This window comes from Phyllostomus discolor, chromosome 4 (genome assembly GCF_004126475.2).
Source record: "Phyllostomus discolor isolate MPI-MPIP mPhyDis1 chromosome 4, mPhyDis1.pri.v3, whole genome shotgun sequence".
In the NCBI taxonomy this organism is placed as follows: domain Eukaryota; kingdom Metazoa; phylum Chordata; class Mammalia; order Chiroptera; family Phyllostomidae; genus Phyllostomus; species Phyllostomus discolor.
Window position 1 is genome coordinate 127,493,042 of NC_040906.2, and position 25,948 is coordinate 127,518,989.

Here is a 25,948-nt window from a genome sequence, read left to right on the forward strand (position 1 = left end):
GGGGACTGGCTGTCAACTCCCCGCTGTGTTCTCTGCTCTTCCATTGTCGCCTGAGTGCTGCTTTAGTAGTTTGTGCTCACATGGGAACACACGCCGTTTTTAGAGAGTAAAATATGCTGAGCAGTCTCCACTCCTGGGGCTGATACTCTGTTGTTGTTTTTTTTCCCTACTGGTGAGTGTGTGAAGGGAGGCAGAGGAATTGAAAAAGAATGAGTAATGTTACTGTAAAATATTATTACTAAGAAGATCTTTATAAAATTACATGTTATTTAAATAGCTTATGCTATTTAAAAAAAATTTAAGGTAATTACAGTAAGTCTTCATTTAACATTGTCGATAGATTCTGCAACTTTAAGTGAAATGACACAACGAAACTGATTTTATCATATGCTAATTGATACAAACAGAAGTTAAGTTCCTATAGCATCTCATCAATATTGTAAAAAAATGACATTACTGGAGGACCTACTATTTTTATAAAAGCCATTACCACTGCCCTGGATACCTGCCTCTTGGTGATTCAGGGGATTTTCTGGTCCTGCTGTGCAGGTGGTGAGACCACAAGCGCACTCCTTTCTGTGCGGGGATAGATCTGAACCCTGGGCTGGGAGGGGCTCCTCTGAGATCCAGGCCTGACAGGTCAGGGTACCAGTCAGCCTATAGTAATATAATACAGGGCCTGGCACAAATAACACCCCTTTTTAATGACAAAATCTTTTATTACAAAGTCATGAGCATGTAATTCTTTAATATTACAATGTCATACTCAAGCACACCATATGACATTTTAGGTGAAATGTTCAAATTAAAACGATAAATTATTACATCCATATTATTACCCTACCAGCCACACTCAAGCAGGTGCTACTTCTGCCAGCCCCTGTATAACCTGAATTTTCAAAATACTGAGCTGAATAAAATATTTACAATAAATTTGATCCTACTTTCCTACTTTTTACATTCTACTTTCCTACTTTTCCTACTTTTCCTACTTTTACATTCTAGTCTCAACTTTACATGGTATAGGAAGCATTTCATTTCTTCAGATAATGTCATGTTGGATCACATCACTCTCCTTAGCGACAAGGCAGTGTTTCATTGCCATAGGTCACACAACCAGTCATTGAGAGATCATTGTAATTAAAGTAAGAAGACTCCATAGATGATGTAATCCATGCTACGCTGGAATTACTGATGTATTTCTAACTTGATCTTGAAAGATGAGGTTACTCAGGGGTCAAACAGATCCTTTAAAGTTAACAGGAACCCTGACAGCAATACTACACTGAGGGTTAGCATTGCAAGTTCCTGCTACTTAGAGTCAAAGCTTTAAAAAGAATCAGTTAAGATCTATCTGAACCACTCTCTTCAGGGTTTTGCTATTTCAATGCATTATCACAAGAAACACCTTGATCTGAAACTCAATGGCCAGATTTTTATTTACTTAATGGTATGCCTACTTATATAATTCATTTATCCACTTACAATTTATACTAGAGTTACTTCTCAAAGGAATTTAAGGCACCTCTTGATTAAAAACAGAATTGGCAAAGGCTTAAAAATAAAATTTGCAGACCAATTATTAAGTTACTTGCTTATCTTAAGAGTCAATGTTATTAATTTATAATTCTAAAGGTATGACTATGCCATACTACTTATTAAGGAAGTTTTATCTTTGAAATGCACATAAAAGTGCAACAATATTGACCAACTTTGGTCAGAAGCCAAATAACCCCCAGGAAAATCAATGAGCTTCCTAAAGATAGGAACCCAAGTGACTAATTTTAGAATAACCATCTTCTTTTTTTTCCTAGTTTGGATTTTATTTTTTTAAATTTGTATTGTTGTTCAATTGCAGTTGTCCCCATTTGTCCCCCTTGCTCTCCCCTGCACTGCCCACCCCCCACATTCAACCCTCCCTCACACTGTCCTTGTCCATGGGTCCTTCATATACATGTTCCTCAACCTGAAGAACCACCATGTTCTTTATAAAGAAAACATAAAAAGCTAGCTACACATACCTGTGTAAAGGTGCACAGGGACACACCTATACAAGCAATGAGAACACAGGTAAATTCTCAAATGCACCAGATCTTTAATTAGTTCTCAAGAAGGAAAATATTCACACAGTTGATATTTGCAGTCATAAGTCTATTTTCTTTACTTTGTTTGATTTTCTCACTTAGTTTTCCTTAGCATTTACGTAACTCACTTTATGCTGATCAATGAGTGTCCGAAGAGCATCCTCATCATCCGGGAGAACTCCGTGGAAACGCAGGGTTTGCTCGGCCTCAGCCAGCCACTCCAAGAGGGCATGCACCACCGAGTGAAACTCCTCCGCCTAAAGGTTCACACACACACGCACCCCACACAGAGTCCCAAATATGCTTGTTAGTATAGTAGATTCTTCCTCTCAATAAGAATAAAAGTTTTACATTTAAACTGATTCTATGAATTATCCCCATTAAAAAGATAAAGCTATGGTGCTGCCTTTTACAAATGTAAGAAAACATCTAATATATCCAAAGGCCTATATTATGAAGAATAACTCACCATTTTAACAATCTGATTTTAGATGAATGGCAGCCCGTTTATACACTCAAGCTGAAAAATTACTCAAGCAGCACATTCAGGTGAAGATTAGAAAACCTCCCTCAGTAGTAAATTAAGGTCTTGGGGGGAGGGGTTGGAGGGAAGGACCAAGGCAATGATGGTATCAGAACTTCCTTCTCCATGGCTCTCTTGGTTGGGAAATGAGGAGCTTCATGGTTCTTCACAAAAGCAGTTCCTACCAAGGATTCATGCCCTCTCACTACACCCTGCTATAATTTACATGATGATTACCTGGCGCAGAGCTGCTTCTAATCGTGTTTGCTTTGATATCGAAAGTGCGCACACCGTCTCCCAGCGTGTGCTTAACTCCTGCATCTGGACCTTGACCCAGGAGGAGTCGTCTCGGCTGCCTTCTATGAGTTCTCGGGCCGAGCGCTTGAGGGCCTGCACGCTGCTGGTTCTCTTCCCCAGTTCCTTTTGGAAGGCCTAGGAGAACCATATTTTTATAGAAATTAATTTTTAATTACAAAACCAAAACAGTCAAACATAGTTGGAAATATACGTGTGGAAGTAACATCATGTATAACTCTCCGAGCCCTGTAGTTGAAGGACCCAAACTTTTCACACAGTCTTCAGAAGACATCACACGCTGCCGCCTTCAGAGTACTGTTAAGAGCAGTCTGGTGTCTTAGACACAGAGCGCGGACTGGTGGTTGCCAAAAGGAGAGGGGTTAGGGGCTGGGTGAAAAAGGTGAAGGCATTGAGAAATGCAGATCAGCAGTTACAAAACAGTCACATGGAATGTGCATACAGCATCGGGAACACCGCCAACAACACTGCAATAACTATATACATGTTGGGTGGGTACTGGAAATATGAGGGGGAACACTCTGTAGAGTATATGATTGTCTAACCACTATGCTGTACACCTGAAACTAATACAAAATAACACTGAATATAAACTTCCATTGAAAAATAAAATCTAAAGTTCTTTAAAAAAAGGGACAGTCCTGTATAAATTAGTTCAATCTTATAACAGTTTCTCCTGTGAACAACCTTATTTTTTAAATGACTCACTGGTCTTAAATAATGGTGGCCACCCTTCATTATTTCAATTTCACAAAATAATGCAACAAATTCCTTTTTTATCTCTGATTCTTTAAAATGGTGCCTCAGTTCCTCTCAAATCATTACTGAGTTCCATCTGTGTGTTGGCTACCAAACTCCTCTTAATTAGTAAACAGATCTAACAAATAACTAAGCAATCTTGGGGTACTTCATGGGGATCCTTAAGTATAATGGCAGGAAATCTCAAGGAGGTTGGCATGTAATCCATTTATTCTATAACATGCCTTTATCTTTTATAGCATCCTGAGTACTAATAACCCATAATGTTAAATTTTAGAAGCTTCAATCCTTGTCACCTTGGAGGGAAAGCTTTTTCTGTTTCCCTCCTATCTAATTCAGGAGAAACCTGATGTGCCAGGAATTAAATTGGCTTCTTTTGGCCACAGTCTCAATCCAAGAAATGAGTCCAGGATTCTTTACTTCTGATCCAAGAGTCTGTGTATGAAACCAGGTCTTTCAAATAACTGACTTTATGTATAGAATAAAATTGCCTTATTTTTTCTAAAAAAGTCACAAGTGAATATTACCAAATACATTTTATAACCGTGGTTATATCTGTGGCTTTCTCTTTTGATACTCAGATCATTTATAAAAGACAGCCCATCAGAACCAATGCAAACATAGTATGATGAATTCTTTGCTGATTTCATTCCATTAATTTTCAATGAGATGTGCCTGCAGACAGACACATGTGCACACACATGTGCATGCACACACATGCACAGACGGTGCAGGATTTAAACATTCTGTTTGTGAAAAGACTAGTCCAATATTTCTGAGCAGACTTTCCAATGTACTTTGTATACTTAAACTTCTTGAGTCTTCCAATTGTATTACTAATGCTGAATGATTAATTCATTCTTGATGACCTTTAATATATAAAAACCTGGCAAGTGCCTAGGGGAGTAAATATTTAGACAGTGAGCTTACAAAAATGGTATTTATGTAAAAAGGAACATTACACTATTCATTACTCATTGAATGAAAGCCAGGGAATGGAAAAGTTTATATTAATCATGCACAAAATATTTGTTTTAATATAGGCAAAGCAACATAATTTTTAAAATTTTTAATTTTTGCAGGCCTGATCAATGTTCATTATCTATTCTTTTATCTTCTAACATTCAAAATAACCAAGTCTCCTTTACTGATATAGTGAGATAATGGAACAAGAAAAGGGGAACTCAATATGCAAAAGGACCAATGATGTAAAAAAGAACAAGATTAAAATAGCATAACCAGGGAAGTATAAAGAGAACATTTTTTAATAAAATAGATTTTCTGAACTCAAAAATGATAGAGGGGAAACACAGCATGAATTCAAGTACAGTGCTGTTAAGATACCTCTGTATAAAGTCGGCTGATAACAACCATTCTACCTAGTGCTGTGCCTCACACTATTTTTAAGGCTCAGTCGTAACACAGCATTTGATCGCAACTGAGGACTGCACACTCCGTGACAGCTGGAGTTCTCAAACACGACCTTTGATTTGCCCAACAGTTTAACATATGTATCAGGAGATTGCAAAGAAACCAATTTTCTTGAAGTAATAATCAAATCCCTCCCAGCATATGCTGTTGTCTAATAAATTGCTGTAGTTCAAGGGGCAAGGTTAAAACAGTTAAAAAAAAAGAAAAGAAAAGCAGCTGACCATGACCCCCATAGATCATGTCACAAATCTGTGCATTTACGCAGTGACCGAGTTCCAGGTCACTGAGTGAATGATTTTAAATTATATTACATAATTATTTAAATGAATAAAGAAAGGTAGTAAAACATTCTTGAAACATGTTTTAAAATACCACAGAATAAAATCGCTTTCCAAGTTCTAAATGCTCTTGAATCTGGAAAATTAAACACAAAAGTATTTCTTTGATACTAAAATCATTTTCCTACATTGTTTTTAAACTTGGCTCCCTGCTTCTGCTCAAATGTACATGCATTTCAATATTAAAGACTTACATAGTATGAGATACAGTCTCTAAGATTTTAAAAGGCTAAGTGGTGATAGTTTTTCCTATACTCAGAATAAACAAATGAGATGAATAAAATGTCCCAGGTAAACAATACCTTGTGGTTATCGATCAGATTCATCACTAAATCAATGTCTCCATGGACAGGCTGGTCTTCTGCCAGCTGGGGCTCAACTCTATATAACCAATCAATGAGGGCCTGCAGGGCATCTGTGAATTGTCCAGAAAACAGCAGAGCTTCCTCCAATTTGTTTTGTCTGCGGGGGAGGGGGGAAGGAGGAAAAATCACTCTGAGCAACAAAAGAGCCAGCCTATACAGCCAACAGCTAAAATTCATCTATGAGGTTTGAGCGATACTCAAGAGGTAAAAACAATACGTTGGTATTCACTGCTGTTTCTGCACTTTCTTTAGAAAATAACAACACCGTTCTCAAATTTTCCCTCCTATTCCTTAGATACATGGCATCTATTCCAGGAAAATTCTCTCATCATTACCCCTGGAAATCATAGACCCCTTTCTTCATAAAAATATGCTTTTTTAACTCAAAAGTTTTATAATTTTGTTTTAAATTATCATACAGTAAAAACTGAGGTTTTGGGGTATACCATTATGTGAATTTTAATACACATAACTATCATCATAATCAAGGTACAGAACAGTTTCATCATCCTGGAAAAAAAAATCTCCCCTGGGCTGTCTCTTATAGGCACAGCCCGCCCCCAACTCTCAGCCCAGCCTTTACAGATCTGTCTGCCCTCACTGATCTTTGGTCTTTTCCAGAATGTCATATAAAAGGAATGATTTATCTGAGTATGTGACACTGTAAAAAGCATGACCTTTTGAAATTGGAGATTTTTAAAATTAAAACGTACACATACAAACTTACTGTGAAGTTCCCTAGAGTGGAATATAATATTCTATTTACCCTTGATACTGACAAAAGTAATTAGACTAAGGATCAATAAAAACTTTGAAAACATTTTAAAGATATTTGAATTCTTTCACACCACTGTTCCTTTTTAAATACTTAAAAATTTTGAAATAAGTTTCGGGCTTTCACAGTTGAAGTGTAATGAGAAAAATGGGCATAGAAATAGGCGGACGGAAGTTGGAGGGGACCACAGGGGTGAGATCAGTAGACCTTGCAGAGAAAACACCTATATTTTAGTTCACACCAATACTGCCAATACTGAGTCCCCAAAGGGTATGAAGCAGGGGAATGAATGGTAAGCTTCATTTCCACTTTAAAAAGACCACCCTAGTAGTTATGTAGAAACAGGACTAAGGACAATAGCAGACCCAAGGAGACCAGTCAGAAGATTAACTGCTGTAGCAAGTGTGAGATGACAGAAGTTTGCAGAATATTCTCACTTTTGAGTGAACTGCATAGTTAAAAACAAATGATAATGAACAGCAAAGCCTTCTCAGTGCAGGAACTGTGTAAGGGGGGTACTAAGGACCAGCAGAAGTTCCCCAGGAAAAGGACATACTTAAGCTTCCTAAAATGCATGGCCCTTGGGTATCTGAAAGAGGTCCAACAAAGTAACCCAACTGTCTCACAGAACATTTTACCTCTCCACAGACTTTCCACAGATAGTATCCCATTTGTCTCTCAGTTCACTCAGCATGTCATCCAGTTTCAGGATGTCATCGGCCAGGGAGGTTTTCTCCTTCAGAGAACGTCCAGTTCTGTTGGTGGTGTCGTAGACAGAGTGCTTGGCTCCGAGTGATTTCTGAAACTCCTATACATACAACAAGACAACGATGTGCATGTGTACTTGGGACTAACAAACAAATCGGTAAGAGACATCAAAAGAGGCATCTCTAACAGATGGGACCTAATGAGAAGACATCAGCAAACAATTGAGTCATATCCAGTGGAGTGCTGGACTCCACAGAGGAACACATCAGGGTAGAAAAGGATCTTTACATTTTCAAATGGAAGGTTTCACTTTTCTTAGAAGCCAGGTGTCTCCAAGAGCGCCTGTTATGGTCAAGAAAATAATTTCAAAACAAAAAAATTCTGAATGTTCTGTAGCTATAAACCACAAACAGTTATGATAAGATGGAATTGCTAGTAAACTACTGAAAATCCCATGGTTTAAGAAAAAAATTGACATTCTGTGAGGTCCAGAGGTCCAGTAAGGACACAGAGTGACTAAATAATGTAAAATTTTACTGTTTTTTTTTGGTCAAACAGATTTATTGTCACACATTTTTGATAGTCACAATAATGTTATGTGTAATTTCATCCATGAACTAGGTAGGATGAGGGACAAATAAGAACCACATCTATAGACCTCCATGTTTGGACCTACTGGTCATTCAGGCTGCACCACTTGGGAGGCCTGCACCCTCCTCTCCACCTTTGTGATGACCTACCGAAGTCTGAAAATCCACAGGTTACTCTTCTAAGTACCTAAAAGCTATATTGCTAACATGGAATCTATGCTGTGTTGCTTCTTCCACTGTTAATCTTCACATTTGTGTGTATATGTGTGGGAGGGGTGTATTCTATTCTTTCTATACAACTCAATTATAAGCCTCTCTGGAGCAGGAATATTGTCTTTCTATGCTCCTCACTATCAGGTTATATTCTATGTGTGTTTATAACTATGTAATAGGAAGAATGAGACAACTGCTATTGCATATACAATATAACTCCAGGGATGGGAAGAAAAGTAAGGTCAACATAATAGGCAGCCTATAAGCTCAAAAACAAAAATGGGGGCACATACAGTGATTCTCAGTCCTGGAAGGACATTAGTTAGAATCACTCTAGAGGGTAAAATGCTATGCAAATGTATAATCTTCTAAAGTAACCTCAGTTACAATTACCTAATAAGTTTTTATTGCCTTTAAAAGTGAGACACGTCAAATGTTTCATAATGACTAAGATATTTATTTTGTCTTCTAACACAAGGTAACTACATCTGGGAATTTTTTAGTAATAAACACCATTATATCACACTATTTTTAGTTTGTTTTCTGTAGATATAATTTTTTTCATGTTATTTTGAACAGGATGTTAGTATTATAATCAGGGTATTGACAGATTTTCTTCACATTTCAGATACTTAATAAATGTTATAGCTGAATACAAGGTAAGTTAATACTTTTTAAAGACAAAAAGTACCCAAATAATGAACACAAAGGACTTCTTTTAAAATTGGCTGAATGGAGTTCATCATCACTAAGCCCTTATTATATAAAACATTAAAGGGACTTATCTAAGAAAAAGAAGATCAAAACTATGAACAGTAAAATGACAACAAACAACTCTCAACAACTGAATGTAAAATATAAAAACAAACTACAAAAACAACTAGAACAGGGACAGAAATACAGAAATGAAGATCACATGGAGGGTTATCAATGGGGAGGGGGAGAAAAGGGTGCAGGGAATACGAAGCATACATGGTAGGCACAAAACAGACAGGGATATGTAAAGAGAAGTATGGGAAATGGAGAAGCCAAAGAACTTATATGCACAACCCATGGACATGAACTAAGGGAGGGGACTGCTGGAGAAAAGGGGGGTACCTGGCAGAGAGAGGCAAAGGGGAAAATATTAGGACAACTGTAATAGCATAAGAAATAAAATATACTTTAAAAATTGGCTGAATGTACCATGTATCTTTATCTCAGAAACAGTAACTATGGCACTAAGCTGCACTAGGGAAAATAGAGAATCTAACAAGGTTCCTTGCATATCCTTATTACTCGGATTTTCAAATTTAAATATTCAATATACTTTCATAAGACTACATGACACAACATCTACAATCAAATTCAAATAAGGCATTCTACATTGAGAAGGAGGTTCTCATTTTTCCATCAAAGGGGAAGGAAGGAAAGTACTGCTCACTGTCACTCTGCTGCCAATGTTAGATGTGGCAGCTCAGGGACACAGGGTGCCAGCAGAAAGAGCCACTCATAAGCTCTTATACAGACAAAAACAGATGCTCAGTATGTTTGCTTCCATCACCCTAGGATCATGACCCTCTGAGGTTACTTAGCTTCACCAGTGGAAGCAACCAACCTAAGTGAAGATGGTGGCCAGAATTTTCTCATGATGACCTTACATTGCCCTGGTTTTTTCCTTTTATAAATTAGCACCTTTCAAGCAATGAGTTATTTGTAGGTGCCTAAAGCTGTCAAACTGTTGGCAGGAACCACTCTCCTTTTGCCCACACCCTCCTTCTGAGTGCTGATGTCAAACAGAATTACACAGAGACTCAAATACAATAGATTGGAGGAGGATGGGGAAATGCTCTTTGAATGCCATGTAGTAGAAATAGAAAAGGTAGAAAATATAAAATGTAATGTTTCTATATCTTCTAATCTATACAAGGAACCACTGTGGTTGAGGGTAAGGATGGAATTTCATATACCCACATATACACAATAAAATGCCAACTTAGGTAGAAAAAGACAATTTTCCCCAATGCACTGTTAAAAAGAACCTATATGGAAAAATGTACATTATTTTATACTATAGAATTATCTTCTGCACGGACTATGAAAGAAAGTACAAGATAAGACAATTGTTAAAAATTGAATTGCCAGGGTTTGGACTCCTACAAATCCTTTACATGTTTTAGATTATAGAAGACATCCAGTTTTAATTTTCTGTTTTACCAATTAACTCTGGATCATAATGGAATGGTCCCTGGAGAGTAAAGATGCTACTGCCACCTCACCAATGTGAAGGGCAACTGGTTTTCAATTTCATGTTGTTCACATTGATCAACCTTTCTTTCCTCGAGTGATGAATAAATGCATAATCAAAGACTTAAATAGGAATTTAAAAGTGAGCCTGAAGTACATACAGACACATTATGCTTCTCTTAACTGTAGACCCACCTTATGCTGCGTGAGCTGTGTTTTTATTTTGTCTGGATCATTGGCAATTTCCAGTTCGGAATCCAAAGACTTTTCTGACTCTTCCAGCCACTCCATAAGTTTACTCCAAGCTTCATGGAACTGTAAAGAAATTCACATTGTGTCCAGAAGATTTTCCGGTATACTGACCATATTTAAAAGCTATTATTTATTTAAAATAGAAATTAATGTTAATTAAATGTTGAAATTTACTAATTTAACATTTCCCTTGAAGAAGAAAAAAGTAGTAGTTTCATCAGCAGATTACAAACTCCCTTGTTAACACTTGGCTCTTATGGTCCTATCTCTTGCTCACTTCATTATAAGTCACTCGAACACATAAAGTTTAATAAAGACAGAAATGTTCGGGAGCACCAGGGAGGAGTCCCTTTCTTTTGCTTAATAATTAACACCAACTCTCACAGAGTTGTAACTGCTGCCTGCTGTCTCTTGACGTATCTGGGTTTACTTCAATGGTGTTTAATTCTTATGTTAAGGAAAGGAACAAAACAGGATAGAGAGGAAAAAGTGTGTACAATGGCTTTCTTTATTAAGTAACAAGAACTAAAAGGGGTCATTTCGTTCCTATTCAATATGAAGATCAGCTAACATCTTCATTGTTGCTATCAGAATCCTCAAATTAATGCCTATGACTCACATATTGGTTAAATATGTAAGAGTGCGCACAACACTTGAGTTCTAAATAAATATAATTCTCTTTGTCATTTATGATCTTGAAAAAGTCTAGTGCTACATATATTTAATTTCACCCACAGTCTGCTTTCTGTGTATCATTGAGAACTAGTGGGTACTATTTTTGGAGATCAAATTGTGAAAATGGTTATACATTATTTCTCATAATAAACTTAAGTGAACAGATACAGAGCAAAAACTTAAGTAATCAAAATAAATGTGTTTTATATCAAAGTACATTAATAACGAAGTAACAGAAAGACGCTTCTTACAAAAATGGCACAGTAACAGCACGGAGTCACAATGCTGCAAAGGCCCACTGGGCCCCTCTCCTCAGGGCCCGCTCTCCCCACACACCCCTCCCCAGGCTCTAATCCATTTAAACATGAAAACAGGGAGGCCAGAACACGGATAGACGTTGTCAAAGTCAGATAACTGTGGTCAACATCTGAGCGAAAAACTGAGATGTTAGAATAAAAACAAATAAAGATAAAGCTAGCCACGGTTGTAGGTAGTCTTACTACAAATAACCTTGGCTGTAACAGTGAGATGGTAAGCTTGATGGTATAAACACACAGGTCCTAAGGCTGCTCCTACTTTCACAACTATTTTTAAGTCGCTCAAACACAAGAAATGCTATACTTTCCTACTGAAACTGGTAGAAAATCCTTCTAAAGTTAATTAACCAATTGAGAAGATAAAATTGATTAAATGGAGAAGGGGGAAGAGGGTGGACAACTGGCTTCTGGCATCCAAGAGACTTTTATAAGCTAGATGTTCATAACTCATAAAAGCCTACACTGCAGATGACATTGTTACATATTTGGAGAGAAAAATGTCGCGCTCAGCATTAGTACTGTCTTATGAAATCACTGCAGACCAGTTCCATTCCAGAGACTCACTTATAACACTGCATATATCATACCTCCCACTCACAAAGGGATACAGGGCTTATAATCCTATAACAGTGCAATATGTCATTTCTAAAGACTTTAAAAGCTTACGCTGATAGCTTTAAACACTGAAACACTAGACTCCCAGGACAGCTTCTTATCACCCAACTGAGCCTAGCTCCCCAAAACAATGGAGTCCAGCACCACGGATAGACAAACGCAACTGAATGGGACAGAAGGAGTCACAAAATCCAGCCTCAATATGACACTTTCCAGTTTCTAGTAAAAATCAAAGATACATGCCAAGCAAGGTGGGTGCATCTTTGTCTTCTGTGGAGAATAGAGACACATAATTTTACTTCTTCTCTGTGTTTAGTCTAGAATATTAATAACAAGTGAAGGAAATAAGGCAAGTTTCTTGTGAGTGTTTCTAGATTTTTTTTAAAAGGCAGCCCCAAAAGATTCAGATAATTTAAAAGTGGGATGGAGCTGTATCAAAATATTAGAAAAGAAGTAAAGGCTTGCCAACAAGTATACAGAGTGAGAGAGGTGAGGAGTCTGAACAACTCAGACACAGAACACGCCCTTTCAGAAAGCTGGCCAGGAAGCTGTCTGGCTCTCCACTCTGACATTTGAAGAAAGTTGGGCTTAGGAACTAAACAAAAGGTAGTAATATAATAAAGTATGATGTCTTACTCTGAACATGAGAGTGGAAGCTGAAAGGACAAAGAAAAAACAAGCAAACCCAGTAACAAAAATTTTGAGCCTCTTTTGGGGCCTTATGATAATGGTCCATCTATGAAGTCAAGCTATAACCGGGCTTTTCAGGAATAGTCCCCAGGGCCTGAAGTTGCTGCCAGGTCAAAAAGTGATGTCGTTATCCCAATTTAGGCCACTGTCTTAGGAAACAGACACCTTGGCTTCATGCCAGGGTTGTTACACCTAGGATAGTCTGTGATAAAGGTACTTTACTAACATAACATGTATTTCAACAGCTAGCACTGATTCATTGCCAAGTTTGGAGAATTTGTACAAAGGTTTACCTGCTTGGCTCTCTTCCTTGCATCATCCAAAGATCTTCCTCTTTCTACTAACCGTTGAACCACTTTTTCCCATCGACTTTGTACACTGATAAGTAGATTCTTAATGAGGACAACATCTTGTTTCTGGCTAAAATATTTCAGGTGGGTTCCAGTTTTATCCAGCTCTATTATCTGCTCACGGTGAGAATTTACTTCATTGGCAAAGACCTTTCACAAGATAAGGTAAAATTAGAAACAAATGAGAAACTGATCTATCTTGAAAATGCTTCTGGTGTCATAAGCAGAAACTATTTCAAAAAATAAAAGAAAGTTTTCAAACTATCAAATTCATACTTTTGACATTAAAACAGCCTGCTGTCAACAAAGGTATGAAATCAGAGTGCTATCCATCTGAGTTATAGCATACCTTATGTTCATCGATTTGAAATAAGACTGTGTCCAAGATAAGACTTGGCCGAGAAGCTACATTTAGGGTCTGTTCAGCCTGGGTGAGCCAGTTGATGAAGTCTTGGAGAGAATTGTGGAACTCCATTGCCAAGTTGAGGGCTTCTTCCAGTTTAGTCTGTGAAGAAAGATTATTTAGTATTTGATGATATTTGAGAGTTTTAGTCCACACAGCTAAACCACTCTCTGGCAGATTTCCTTCCCATCTATACTTTATTTATGCACAAGCTACATTGCCTAAACAGTTTATGAATGCAATGGGTCTTCACTAAGATACTCAACAAACCAAACCCCTTGAAGTATAGTAAGAAGAATCTCACTGCAGCTAAAAACATTTGAATATACATCAAATTGTGGTTTGGGGGCAGTTAACCACAGAAACCAATTACTAAAAAGAATCTGTACAAAGAAAGCTTGACAGTCACACGATTAATTTTTGGGACTGCAATACTAAAAAATATATTTATGATGTGTCAGTGAGGGCATGCAATCTACTATTCCCATCCAATCATTTTTCTTATAGCATTAAACAGTAATATTTTTAATCCTGTCTCATGGATTTTTGTTATATAAGTGATTATTATATAGAGAGATAATTATCTCATTCTCTTGATCTCCCTCTCTCCTTCTCCCTACATACTATACTCCCTTTTGCTTAATAAGTATGATTAGGGTAGAATTAATTGACAATCCAGAATTCCAGTGGTTCACATATTTAAAAATATAACCACTAAGTGATCTATGATATACCATTATCTATGTCTGCACAGATTACTTTAACTCTGTCCTTCTATGTTAAGAAGAATAATGTTTTCAGCGGACCCCCATGACACCTCCTAATGTATGCAAAGAGAATTCAAACACAATCCAGTAAAAGTTCCTTGGAGCATGCTACTCAGAGATAAGGTAAGACTCATGAAATAAAACAACTAAAACATTCATTCTATTATATTAATCAAGGCACATACTTTCCTTTCATTGAGTTTGGTTTCCACCGATTCCCATTTTTCTTTCAAGTTATTTATGTCTTGGTCAATATTTGTCTCTGCAGATTCGGGGCATCTTGCAAGCATCTGTTGGCCCTTCTGCATCAGACTCCTGTACGTTTCTTCTTTAACATCAAAGGCAGCACAGATTTCCTAAATTGAGATACCCCCACATTATGTCATTTTTAAGAGAATAAAATCTAAGAGTTCTTATTCCAGATCATCATCCCAACCCCCTTATCACATATTCAACTCTATCCAGCATACAGAATAACTCGGACACATTCAAGCTTTTCACTGTAATGAAACAACACCTAAACCTATGGCCATACCCTGTCTACCAAAGAATCTCAGAAATGCTGCTAACATCATGAAAAGGTTTGTGAAGCAGTATTTTAAATGTTACTGTGTCAAGAAAGCCTTCACTGTACAGTAACCAATGAGCTCTGTGGCCTTGGGTAAGTTAATCTCCCTGAGCCTCGATTTCTTCCTCTGTAAAGCAGGACCTAAGTCTCTCCTCAAACTATATAATACAATGACTGTCCTATTTTTGGTATAATTAAATTGGGGCTCGAAAGACATCCAGTGCACAGAAAGTAAAGGCCCAGTATTAAGTAAGACATATAAGTTGATAATTCAGACTTTGGGATCACAAAAGATAAACCTGTAGTACTGTGAAAATATTTTTCTAATTATAACATTTTTAAAGCTTTCAACTAGAATGCAGTGTGTATCTTTTCTATAGAGAATATAAAAATACTGCTTCAACAGATTTGAATTTAAAGTCAATGAAACAAGAGTTACATTCATGTAAAAAATTAAGACTTGTTTAGTCCACTGATTCAATTATAATGTGGGACAAATCATTGCTGCCACTGAAAAATTATATATTCTATGTCTAACATTGTCAACTTTGTAATTTTAAAACTAAAATATAATTCAAAGAATTCACCCATATTAAAGTGTAGAATTCAGTGTTTTACTAATATATTACAAGGATGTGCAACGATTACTATAACTCCAGAACATTTTCATTGGCTCAAAACTTTAAAATTTCTTAAGCCATAAAAAACTCTTTTTACAGATATTTACAATATCAATTACTGAAAACTTTTAATCCTAAAGCAAACCTTTTAAATATAGCTAAATCACAGGAAACTGTAATATTCTAGGTTTTCTGATTTCCTTCAATTCTAACATAACCAAATCAAAATATTGCTAAAAATGTATTATAAATATCAACAACTCTTTAAAATTCTTTAAATCTTGGAATTTCTACAATCTGGTAAATTATGGCAGGTTATAGCAAATTTATTTGAAACGTCCCACCTAAACCACATAAAAGCTAATACCTAACATTTGCCCTGGCTGGCATAGCTCAGTAGATTGAGCGTGGGCTGCGAACCAAAGTGTCGCAGGTTCGATTCCCAGTCAGGGTACATGCCTGGGTTGCAGGCCATGGCCCCCAGCAACCACACATTGATGTCTGTCTGTCTCTGTCTGTCTCTCTCTCCCTTCCCTCTCTAAAAATAAATAAATTAAATCTTTAAAAAAAATAAAAAAATAAAAGTAAAATATGCTAAAGATAAACTCTTTGCCTTCCTTTCTTTTTTACTTATAGACTTCTAAATTAGCATTTTAAAAATACTTGTTTTTTAGAAATTAACCTCGGGCATGTTTGTCCACGAATTCATTAATCTTATATTTAGTGAACACTATAATAACTACATAGATACTTGCAGAAAAGTAAAGAAATGGGAAGTCAGTCAGGTTTTATGGAAAAGATAAACACTCCTGTGTTATTGTTTAGTCAATCACTTTTTCATTGAACAAATAGTCACCAGTGGCACACACAAAAACACAACCTAATACAACAGTAAAAACAACAAAATCACAAACACAATAATTTTCTAAAATAATGAATATACAGTTAAAGGTTTCTAGAAAATTTCATACAGGACTAATAAGATTTATTTTAAATGCTCATGGCTATTGTGAAGTGACTAAGATATTAATTCTGTCATGTGTTCTTCACAACACCGACAAATGGTTACTTCCTCTCCAAATCACCAAACTCAAAGTAGGTTCCAAATAACTATAGTTGTAAGAAGCTCTTACAACATTAGGCCTGTGCTAAAGGATATATAGACTTTAATGTGTAGTGGCCCATTTCTTTTGTCAAATCTCTAAATACTTCTATTTTTATTTCATAAGATACTAATTATCAGCATTTGAATATTAAAATGAATTCCTGATGGAAATTCACAAGTGTAAAAATTAGAGGATTAGTTTTCAAAATTTAAAACAGACTGTTTACTCTTAGAACTTTCAGAGATGAATATTAATAGGAAATGAATAAGAAATGTCAATAAATCAAAAGCAGTCTAAATTTAATTTGTCAGTCCATATATCTGTGAAAGAAAGCCAGAGCCTCAAGTTTAATCATGTTTTCCTCTTTGTCCTTGGGAGCTGACAGTGCCAGCGAGTCTGGGTGGGAACTGCCCACAGGCAGAGGCTCCAGACTGGACAATCAGACAGAAGCTTCCCCTCGTCCATATCTGGAATAGGTGTGAAGCTGAAGATATAGCCCTGTCACCATTAAAATAAATAAATAACTTTGTTTTAACAGAGCAAAAACACTTTCCAGCCTCCTATGAAACAAGGTGGAAATAAAATGATTACAGCAATAATTTTTAGGTGAATTCTGACTACTTTAGGGATTTTTCTTACCATTCAAAGAGCAAAAGTTTTTGATTATTACACAATATTTATTACTACCCACACTAGTTTATCATTTTATGGGAGAAGGTATACTTTCAAAAAATGTCTAGACTTCTAAAACCTCTTCTCATATACTGACACATTAACCTTTGAAATAAATAATAGTTTCTGACTCGAAAATTTTAATCAATAAATGGCAATTCTAGCACCTACAAAGGGAGATTTCTGCTATGAAACTGTATATCCTTTAAACCCTCTGCCACTATTTATTTATTACCAGGGCCCATACAAAATGATCAGTTTCTTACTCTGAGGTGAGAGCTGTGGGAAATAATACACTTACCATGTGGGCATTGAGCTGCTCCCTGGCCGTTTCTGGCAAACCTCCCAGGGGTTTAGATGCTAACAGATGGCGCTCTGTGTCAGTCAGCCACTGCTGCAAATCCTCAATTTCACCATGAAACCCTTTGGCCTAGAGTGACAGAGAGTTTTGAGTTTGGGCCATAAACATAGTCACTTCCAAGCAGAAAACAAGGTTTAAACAATCCAGACTGCTAAGCTCTTCATGAATTCTTAAGAACAGCCAGGTGCCCCTAGGTTTGCCTTGCATTTCTTCTTCAGGAAAGTGCTACTAGATAAGGCTATTACACTAAGAACTAGAGAGCTGTGTTCTCATCAGCTCTACTCTTTATCCCATTTATTTTTACTCTTCTCCTTGAGGGAGAAAAATTAAGCAGGGGCCTGTAAGCCAATGAAAGAATTCCATGCTAATTTGGTCTTGAAGGCTATAGAAAATTTCAGAACGTATTCTCTTATTCACCTGGCGCAAGGCACCATCCAGCTGCTGCTTCCTTTGTTCTGTTTTTTCCAAAACATTTTGCCAGCGTTGATTTAAAACCTCCAGTTTGTTCTGAAGGCTGCTTGCTTCTTCTCCTGCACTTGATTCAATTAGATCATTTCCTGCTTTATTAACAGCTTCCACTGTGGACTGATGCGCTAATACATCATTTTGGAGCACCTGAAAATATTAGGATAACAATATGGCTGCTAGTTTATAACATTTTAACATCACTTTTAATGCTATTGTTTGATTTCCTGGTTTTGGAAAATTCTGAAACAAAAGTATCATATACATAGAATTTTAATGCTAATAAAGTTTTTAAAGATGAGACTTCTTTTCCCTTACCTTTCCCTTTCCTAGACAGGAAAGCTGCAAAGCTGCAAAAGCTGCAAAGCTTTCCTGTCTACCAACAACCCCTGAAATGATTATGTGAGACAACTGCTAGTTCTTCCCATTAGAATAGCTTTGCAATTAAGGACATTAAGTAACTAGGCATTATGATTAAAAGTTTCTAAAAGAGTTCATTCGATCCAAGCTCATTTTAACTGAACTTTATTTTAACATTTTAAGTAAACAATTTAAAAGATATTTGTTTCTATATATTCACTTTCAAATATGAAATTATTACATTTCTAAGAAAAACAGCACCATGTTTTACAATTAGCACTCTAAAAGGCACAAATTGTCATGTAATATTCTTTTATCTTCTCCCATTGGAATGGTGCTAGAATTAAGTTGACAGGAATCTTGGGAAGCTTTAATACTAAAGGGAAAGAGGTTAGTTTCCCTGTGTATCAGGGATACTCAAGCCCAGCATTCCAAAATCAAGCTGTTCTTTTAGTAGAAAATGCACATATGAAATTCTTTCTACTCGCCCCAGTAAATAATGCCTTTCTATTCTGCTATACAGTGGAAATACCAGCATGGGTTAATAACACTTAAATGTACTAACATAGGGCAAGAGTGATTACATACAGAAAGCTAATGCAAGGCTAAAAGGATCAATTTTTATCCTGAAAAGAATGATAAGAATTACATTTTAAAGAACAAACACAGCTTAGTAATAGTTTCCTTTGAGGAAGACTGTAGTTTTGTTTTTGGAAACCAGATGAACCCCTCGTCTAATGTATTTAAGAGTTGATAACCCTTCTCCACGTTGACTGAGGGCTGTCAATGGGAAAGAAAAAAAAACATCGTCTCCTGTCCTAGGTAAGGCATGTCGCATCTGGAGGGAAATGCAGACCAGGGGGGATTTTCACTAAGGGTACTACTCATCCACAACCACCATTTCTCTGTATATGCTCATTTCTGAGGCACCTGGTGAGGAAGTAATTTTCAGACTATAAAATCAACTGAGTAAGAAATCTTCTTTATAATAAGCATACACTTTGGTATGTTAACACTAGGAATCACCTTTGAAAGGTAAGATTTAAATATTCTCATGGACAAAATATAAAAAAAATAATTCTATAAAATGCATTCTTCTAAATGGTCCCAGTCCTACATAAGCCACAACCCAGGAGAAGGAGGCATGAGAGAGAAGGCAACACTTCCTCCCTCCCTCCCTGCAGCATCTGTGCTGGCAACCCTGAGTCCTATAACTGCTGACCTTTGAGAAATGAAAGAAGGATCCATTTTTAACTGCTCAAAGATAAATAAACAGAAATGAAAGGTCCCCAACTCATCACTCACAAAAATAACTGGATCATGGTGGCTCATTTTTCCATCTTTACTATATTCCATAGAGTTCTCATCACTGATGTATGTAACTCTTTAGGACAATTGCTAGGTTATGAAATGTAAATGCTATAAACCCTCACTATGAGAATAAACATGTTGTGTTTACATGCAGAGTCAGCCTGACTACTCATTACTGCTCTTAGTGAAGATATAATATAGACATTAAATAATGAGAAGTATTCATGATGCATAAGTTCTAACTGCTTAATCAAATATGGTTGGGCAATGACTATAAATATAGACAGAACAAGGTTAAAAAAGGGAGAAAATTTTAAATTAGAAAAAAATTACTGTGGAAAGGGCATGGAAGAAGGAGAACTAAAGCAAGAACAGTCAAAAACTGTGTATCATAATCTTAGAGTGCTAAAAAACACCTTTTACTTCTAAACGCTGTTAAACATGTAAAACAATCAAACTTTTTCTATTTGATAACCAATGAAACTTATTTAAGGTTAGGATTTAGGATCTAACAAATAGATACCACTATTAATGGGAATGGTAGGGTTCTATGAAAGACTGTTGAATGTCAGGATAAACTCTACTGAGCACATAAACTTTTTATTCATTAAGCCTAGTAATTTAAGAGACAGGAATTTTCCATTAAGAATTATCAGTGTCACAAACAAGACAACAATATAAAATTCTGTTTCCTAGATCTCAAGATAAACATTTTCAATTTATAAGCTTTAAATCAAGTGCAGGACATATAAAAACTTTTAAACATAGAATTTAAAAAAAACTAATTCATAACAAAAAGGACTAAAAACAAAAAGCCAGTGAAAAGAGAGACGGAGACAGAAAAGCAAGCCTCAATATAATGAGAGATTACAGATAGAAATATGTTAGACATGCCAAGCAAGCAGCCCGTGAGAGACCCATGGAGATAAGGGTGAACAGAGGAAATACACACACAACATGCAGTGCAACAACATCTGAATCTAGAGCTTATGAAATAGCGTATTCTCAAGAACTCTCAAAACCATGCTGCATTAACCCGATGACAGGGACAATTGGGGATTTAAACTTGCATGTGTTGTTTGCCAGGCAGCTCTAATAAAATTTAGCTAGGAATTTCCCATCCTTGCTTTTTCTGATAATTTCTGCCTTGAGCAATGAGAAAAATATTTTTACAGTCTTTTAAGAAATGTTTTAAGAAGTTTAACCTTTAGTTATAAATGTCAAACACAAACTTGTGCTAAAATTACAAACTTGAAAAATACATAAAGCATGGAGAGAACTGGAGAGTATTATGCGACGTGAAATAAGCCAGGCGGTGAAAGACAAATACCATATGATCTCACCTATAAGTGGAACCTAATCAACAAAACAAAAGAGTGAGCAAAATAGAACCAGAGACAGGGAAATAAAGAACAAACTGACAGAGACCAAAGGGGAGGGGAGAGTGAGATAATAGGGGAAAAAGGGAAGGGTCAAGTAAAGGAGCTTGTATAAAGGACCCATGGACAAAGACAACTGGTCGGAGGGGGCTGCAGGTGGGGAGGAGGACTAAGTGGGGAAGGGGGGGTGTGGTCGAGGCAAGGGACAGTAATGGCAGGAAAGTGGGGACAACTGTAATTCAACAATAAAAATTTTTTTTAATTAAAAATAGAAAAAATTTAAAAAAGAAAAAGAAAAATACCTAAAAAAGATACATAAAAAGTTGATGAAACCAGAAATGCACAGAAAAGAAACATAATATGCAAAAACAGCTACGTACATGATGCTTGGCAAGTTCAATTTCAATGGCCTTAGGGTCACCTCCGACAGGTTTCTGTTCACTCAGCAAGCCCTCGGTGTGTGTCAGCCACGCCAACAGCTCATCCAGAGCATGTTGGAACTGTCCCAAGGCTAACAGGGCACCTTCCAGCTTATGCTACCGAAAAAGAAGAGAAGAAAAAATCATGTATGAATCTGTTATTAAAAATAACATACATTTATAAAATAAGAGCAACAAATCAATTGTTTCATGCAGCATAAGTCCGTAAGTATATCCAGTGAAGCCCAATTATCATACACTTCTACATTCTCAGTTCAAAATGCTTTATGGTTAAAACATGGCATATGAGAAGCAGAAAGAGTTCTGAAATAAGAGAATTTAGGGGACTTCAAAGTTTATGTACGTATTCACTTAATTTTAGTTTCTAATAATTATTTTACATTAATACATAAAATTGAAATTTTATAAATTCTTAACAAAAGTGTTGTTGTTTACCTGCCGGTTAATAATTCTCTCATCCAGACTATCCCATATCAATTTCAGTTCCATTAATGGGTCTTGGACAGTGTGTTTGTCACTTTCTTCTGTTACTTTCTTCAGCAAAAGTTCTGCTTGATGGTTCAGTCTTTCCATTTCTATCTGTTGTTGATAGGCCTCTGACTTAAATTGCTATTTTTTAAAAGAAATATACAAGGAAAATGTGTTATAAATCAGTAACAAACAAAAATAAGTCTATGAGTTAGATCTTTATTCTAATTCATACTTCGTATTGTGGGGCAGGTGGGGTGAAAAGGAATTAAAATGTAACACACAGTTTACTAATAAAAGAGTTATAGATTAAAAAAGTGGAAATCTTTTTTCTTTATTCAGTGTTTCTGATGGAAAGATGTTTTTATTTATAATTCTCTTATTTCACTTTTTGCAGTTTATAATAAAAAAATAAACAAATTTCAAGGATGAATTTATTCTAATGTCTAATTATAATATTCAATAAATGAATTTTGAAATTATAAAGAGGAAAAAATAAAAAATCTCTCAGAACCTCAAATTAATATTCTTGCTCAAATATATATACGTATCTTATATCCACTGAACATTTTGTTTTCTGTGCTGTGTTCATTAATATTTAGTTTTCCCTATGACTCACCTGTGGCTGACTCAGAATAACATTATTCTCTCTCCTAGTGCTTACTGACACATATTAGTTGTCTTGCCTTTGCCAATCCACACAGGTTAACAAATGGTTGCTTGTAATAGGAAACTGTCCTTTTATAAAATATTTAATGTGTAATAGTAAATAATTAAATAGTAATTAATGACTAAGAAGGCCCGTAATTTTTCAAACATATAAAAATAATTTAAAAATAATAACTATGGTAGAGTGAACACTTGTTATGTTCAACTTACTCTCAGTAAACCAATAAAGAAAATAATTTTATTCTCAATTTAAGCTAAGGACACAGAAGGGAGACCAGGTAGATAACTTTCCTGAGCTCACTTAGCTAGTAAGTGGATGAACTGGAATGTAATCTCAGTCAACCTAATTTCAGAGACAGCCTTCCTAACCCGCCTGCCATACAAAAATCACTGAGATATATGTAATTATCCAAAATATAGTCCTCCACAGCTGTAAATGTATATAAAGTATATGATGTGTTACTACATGATCAAATAAAAAAAATCCCAATATAATGATGATAACAGTAAAATTCTTTTAAAAAAATCCCACATTTTTTCTAAATGAAATATTCTGTTATCATGCTTGGAGATGAAAATGCTACAACTTTTAAAGCCAGGTAATAATTTTCCATAAAAAGCCAATAGAGTTCATTGAAAATGGTGTGACGTGTCTGTGGATGGACACAAAATTCGGAAAGAAATATCTGATCCCACTTTGATAAGTGACCAACACAGAGGATGCAAAGAGAAAGCCAGCCATTTTCACAGCTAGAGATAAAGAACCCCAAGAGGAAAAATTAAAGAGGAAAGCAGATGGAAAACAAGACACATTTACAAAACAAACATTTTGAGAAACACAATTATCCTATGTGTGGCTCTTTAGCCCATAAAACTAAATTAATTATTCTGAATGCAACAAAGAAAATAAAAATGTTGCTATATGTATATTGACAATAATAAAATATCAAACAATGAAATTATAAAAATCCTTACAGTATTATCTACATATGTATAAAACACACATACATTCCCTATACCTCATCCTGCCCCCTACGTGAGGATGTCTGAAAGGCTATAAACCATAACTCAAGTGTGGTTGTCTCTGGGGATGTAACATTGAGTGGCCAAAAAAACCATCTTTTTTGCTTCTTTGTATTTCCCGATTTTTCTAGAAGAAATAGCTACTGATTTAATAAGAAAAAAACCACTAATATTTTATATTCTTGAAGGAACACTTATGTAGTGCTTATTAGGTACAGGCACTACATTAAACCAGTTTCATAATCAAAATGTACTTCAATTATGGAAAATAAATAAATTTGTGTAAAGAATCCTGTGAATCAGAAACTTAAAAATGCTAAGTCTTTGATACATTAGCCCCTACCCATACCTTTAACTCTTCAATCTGCTGCTTCACAGTTTCAAGATCTGTTCCGATTGGAGACATTGAAGCTAATTTGCCACCTGCAATATCTACCCAGTCGAATATTGCCTGAAAAACACATTAGTCCATGTGTTATTGTAATAGTACAGTTGAAATTGCTTCAATATCTAGATGTCATAGAGAAGTACAATCATAAACCTGTAAAGATATTATGCAATGCATCTATTTCACAAATCATAAAGAAGGTTCATCTAAATAGGTAAAAGCAGCAGCATACTGAAAGAGTTGACCACAATATGAATTAGATGTAGCCTCCAATTCTGTATCCAAGTTTGCAAAGGAAATTCTATTTTGAGTAGAATGTTAGAATATTACGAACTTAAAGAAAATGCTCATTTGAAAAAAGTTTTATAAATTCAATGACAGGAAATAAAATTCTCTATGTTCTCTTATGTTCCTCTAAAAGCAGATTGCATAAATACAGGGTCTGGTACAAATAATACCCCTTGTTTTTTATAAAACCTTTTATTATAAAATCATAAGCATGTAACTCTATAACATAACAATATCACACCCAAGCACACCGTATGACATTTTAGGTGAAATGTTCAAGTTAAAATTGTAAATTGTTAAACCCATATTAGTGCCCTACCAACCGCATTCATACAGGCATTACTTCTGCCGGGCCCCGTGTATTGAAAGAAAAAGATTCAAACCCATGTGCTTAGTCAAGCAATCAAGAAGTTTATTGTTTGGCATGGAGGAAAATATTTGGCTCAACTAAACCCTTGTGCATCATTTAGATTAGTATTAAAATCCAGCGTATGTAATGATTAATATTAAGACCATTATTGTGAATTGCAACATAGACTTCAAAATCTTTTTTTCTTGTTATTTTTAGGTAATATAAACATTCTAAAAAGGCTCAACTCATATTTTTTTCAGGTACTGAATACACAAAATTATTTTGCACTTTAATGAAGTTGCCAGACCAGAGAGTAGGGGGAAAAATTCATGGAAAATATCTGATCTTTTCAAGTTATAACTAATAAATCCTAAGAACTTAAACAGCAACCTGGGAAATAAGTTTATTTTACTTTACAACCCCTCTTGAAACCTCGGGGACTTCTAGAGCTTTCAGCCTCTGGCTACAGCTGGCCACAGCCACTTAATAGGTCAAATTGCCCTTCATTCCCACAGGCAATCTACTAACCCAGGACGGGCCTTGCTTCCGCAGCAGTGGTGATGACACTGTCTGAATCACAGTGTCTAGCCTGCAGACTCCTCTGTTAATGGCTCCTGAAGTCAAATGGCCGTAAGTGGTGACAGTGACATCGCTAGCCAGGAAAGAAGGGCCAACTTAAGGACTTAGCAAAGCACATGGAAAATCATGATGTGGCCTCACAGACTGAGAACCGGAGCTTAATTAGGTACTGGTCAGTGATATCTAACCAATAATTTATCACTTTGGGTAAAAAGGGAAGGGTATGGAGGGGAAAAGTTATATTTAATAAGTTCTTATTTGTAGTGAATTTTTTCATCTATTTCCAAAGTTCAAAATGGTTTTCAGCTGGCATAAAGCCTGGCTTATGATATTTATTTTTACAAATATAGAAATGGAGTGGCATAATAAAAAGGAAAAGATGTTCTCATCTGAGATTTAAAAATAATATTCACTTGGTGTTATGGAAATACTTTTTCCATATGGTAAGAGGGATAAAAGACTAAACTCTTGCCGGCCTTAACATTAGAGAAAGGAAGAAAGTT

The 25,948-nt window shown here is 35.8% G+C and overlaps 1 protein-coding gene across 24 annotated transcripts in view; it reads right to left on the minus strand.

The window, feature by feature from the left end:
* DST (dystonin) overlaps window positions 1–25,948 on the minus strand; it is a 447,461-nt gene that overhangs the window by 23,963 nt on the left and 397,550 nt on the right. For all 24 annotated transcript variants that reach the window (XM_036024280.1, XM_036024276.1, XM_036024278.1 and 21 more), the window contains 13 exons: window positions 24,188–24,289; window positions 22,114–22,287; window positions 21,619–21,774; window positions 18,141–18,338; window positions 17,664–17,792; window positions 14,582–14,752; window positions 13,576–13,731; window positions 13,170–13,376; window positions 10,523–10,642; window positions 7,229–7,398; window positions 5,753–5,912; window positions 2,845–3,039; window positions 2,213–2,341 (listed from right to left, as the gene is read on the minus strand). In XM_036024280.1, the coding sequence (XP_035880173.1) occupies window positions 2,213–2,341; window positions 2,845–3,039; window positions 5,753–5,912; window positions 7,229–7,398; window positions 10,523–10,642; window positions 13,170–13,376; window positions 13,576–13,731; window positions 14,582–14,752; window positions 17,664–17,792; window positions 18,141–18,338; window positions 21,619–21,774; window positions 22,114–22,287; window positions 24,188–24,289 (2,067 nt within the window). The remainder of the gene's footprint in view (window positions 1–2,212; window positions 2,342–2,844; window positions 3,040–5,752; window positions 5,913–7,228; window positions 7,399–10,522; window positions 10,643–13,169; window positions 13,377–13,575; window positions 13,732–14,581; window positions 14,753–17,663; window positions 17,793–18,140; window positions 18,339–21,618; window positions 21,775–22,113; window positions 22,288–24,187; window positions 24,290–25,948) is intronic.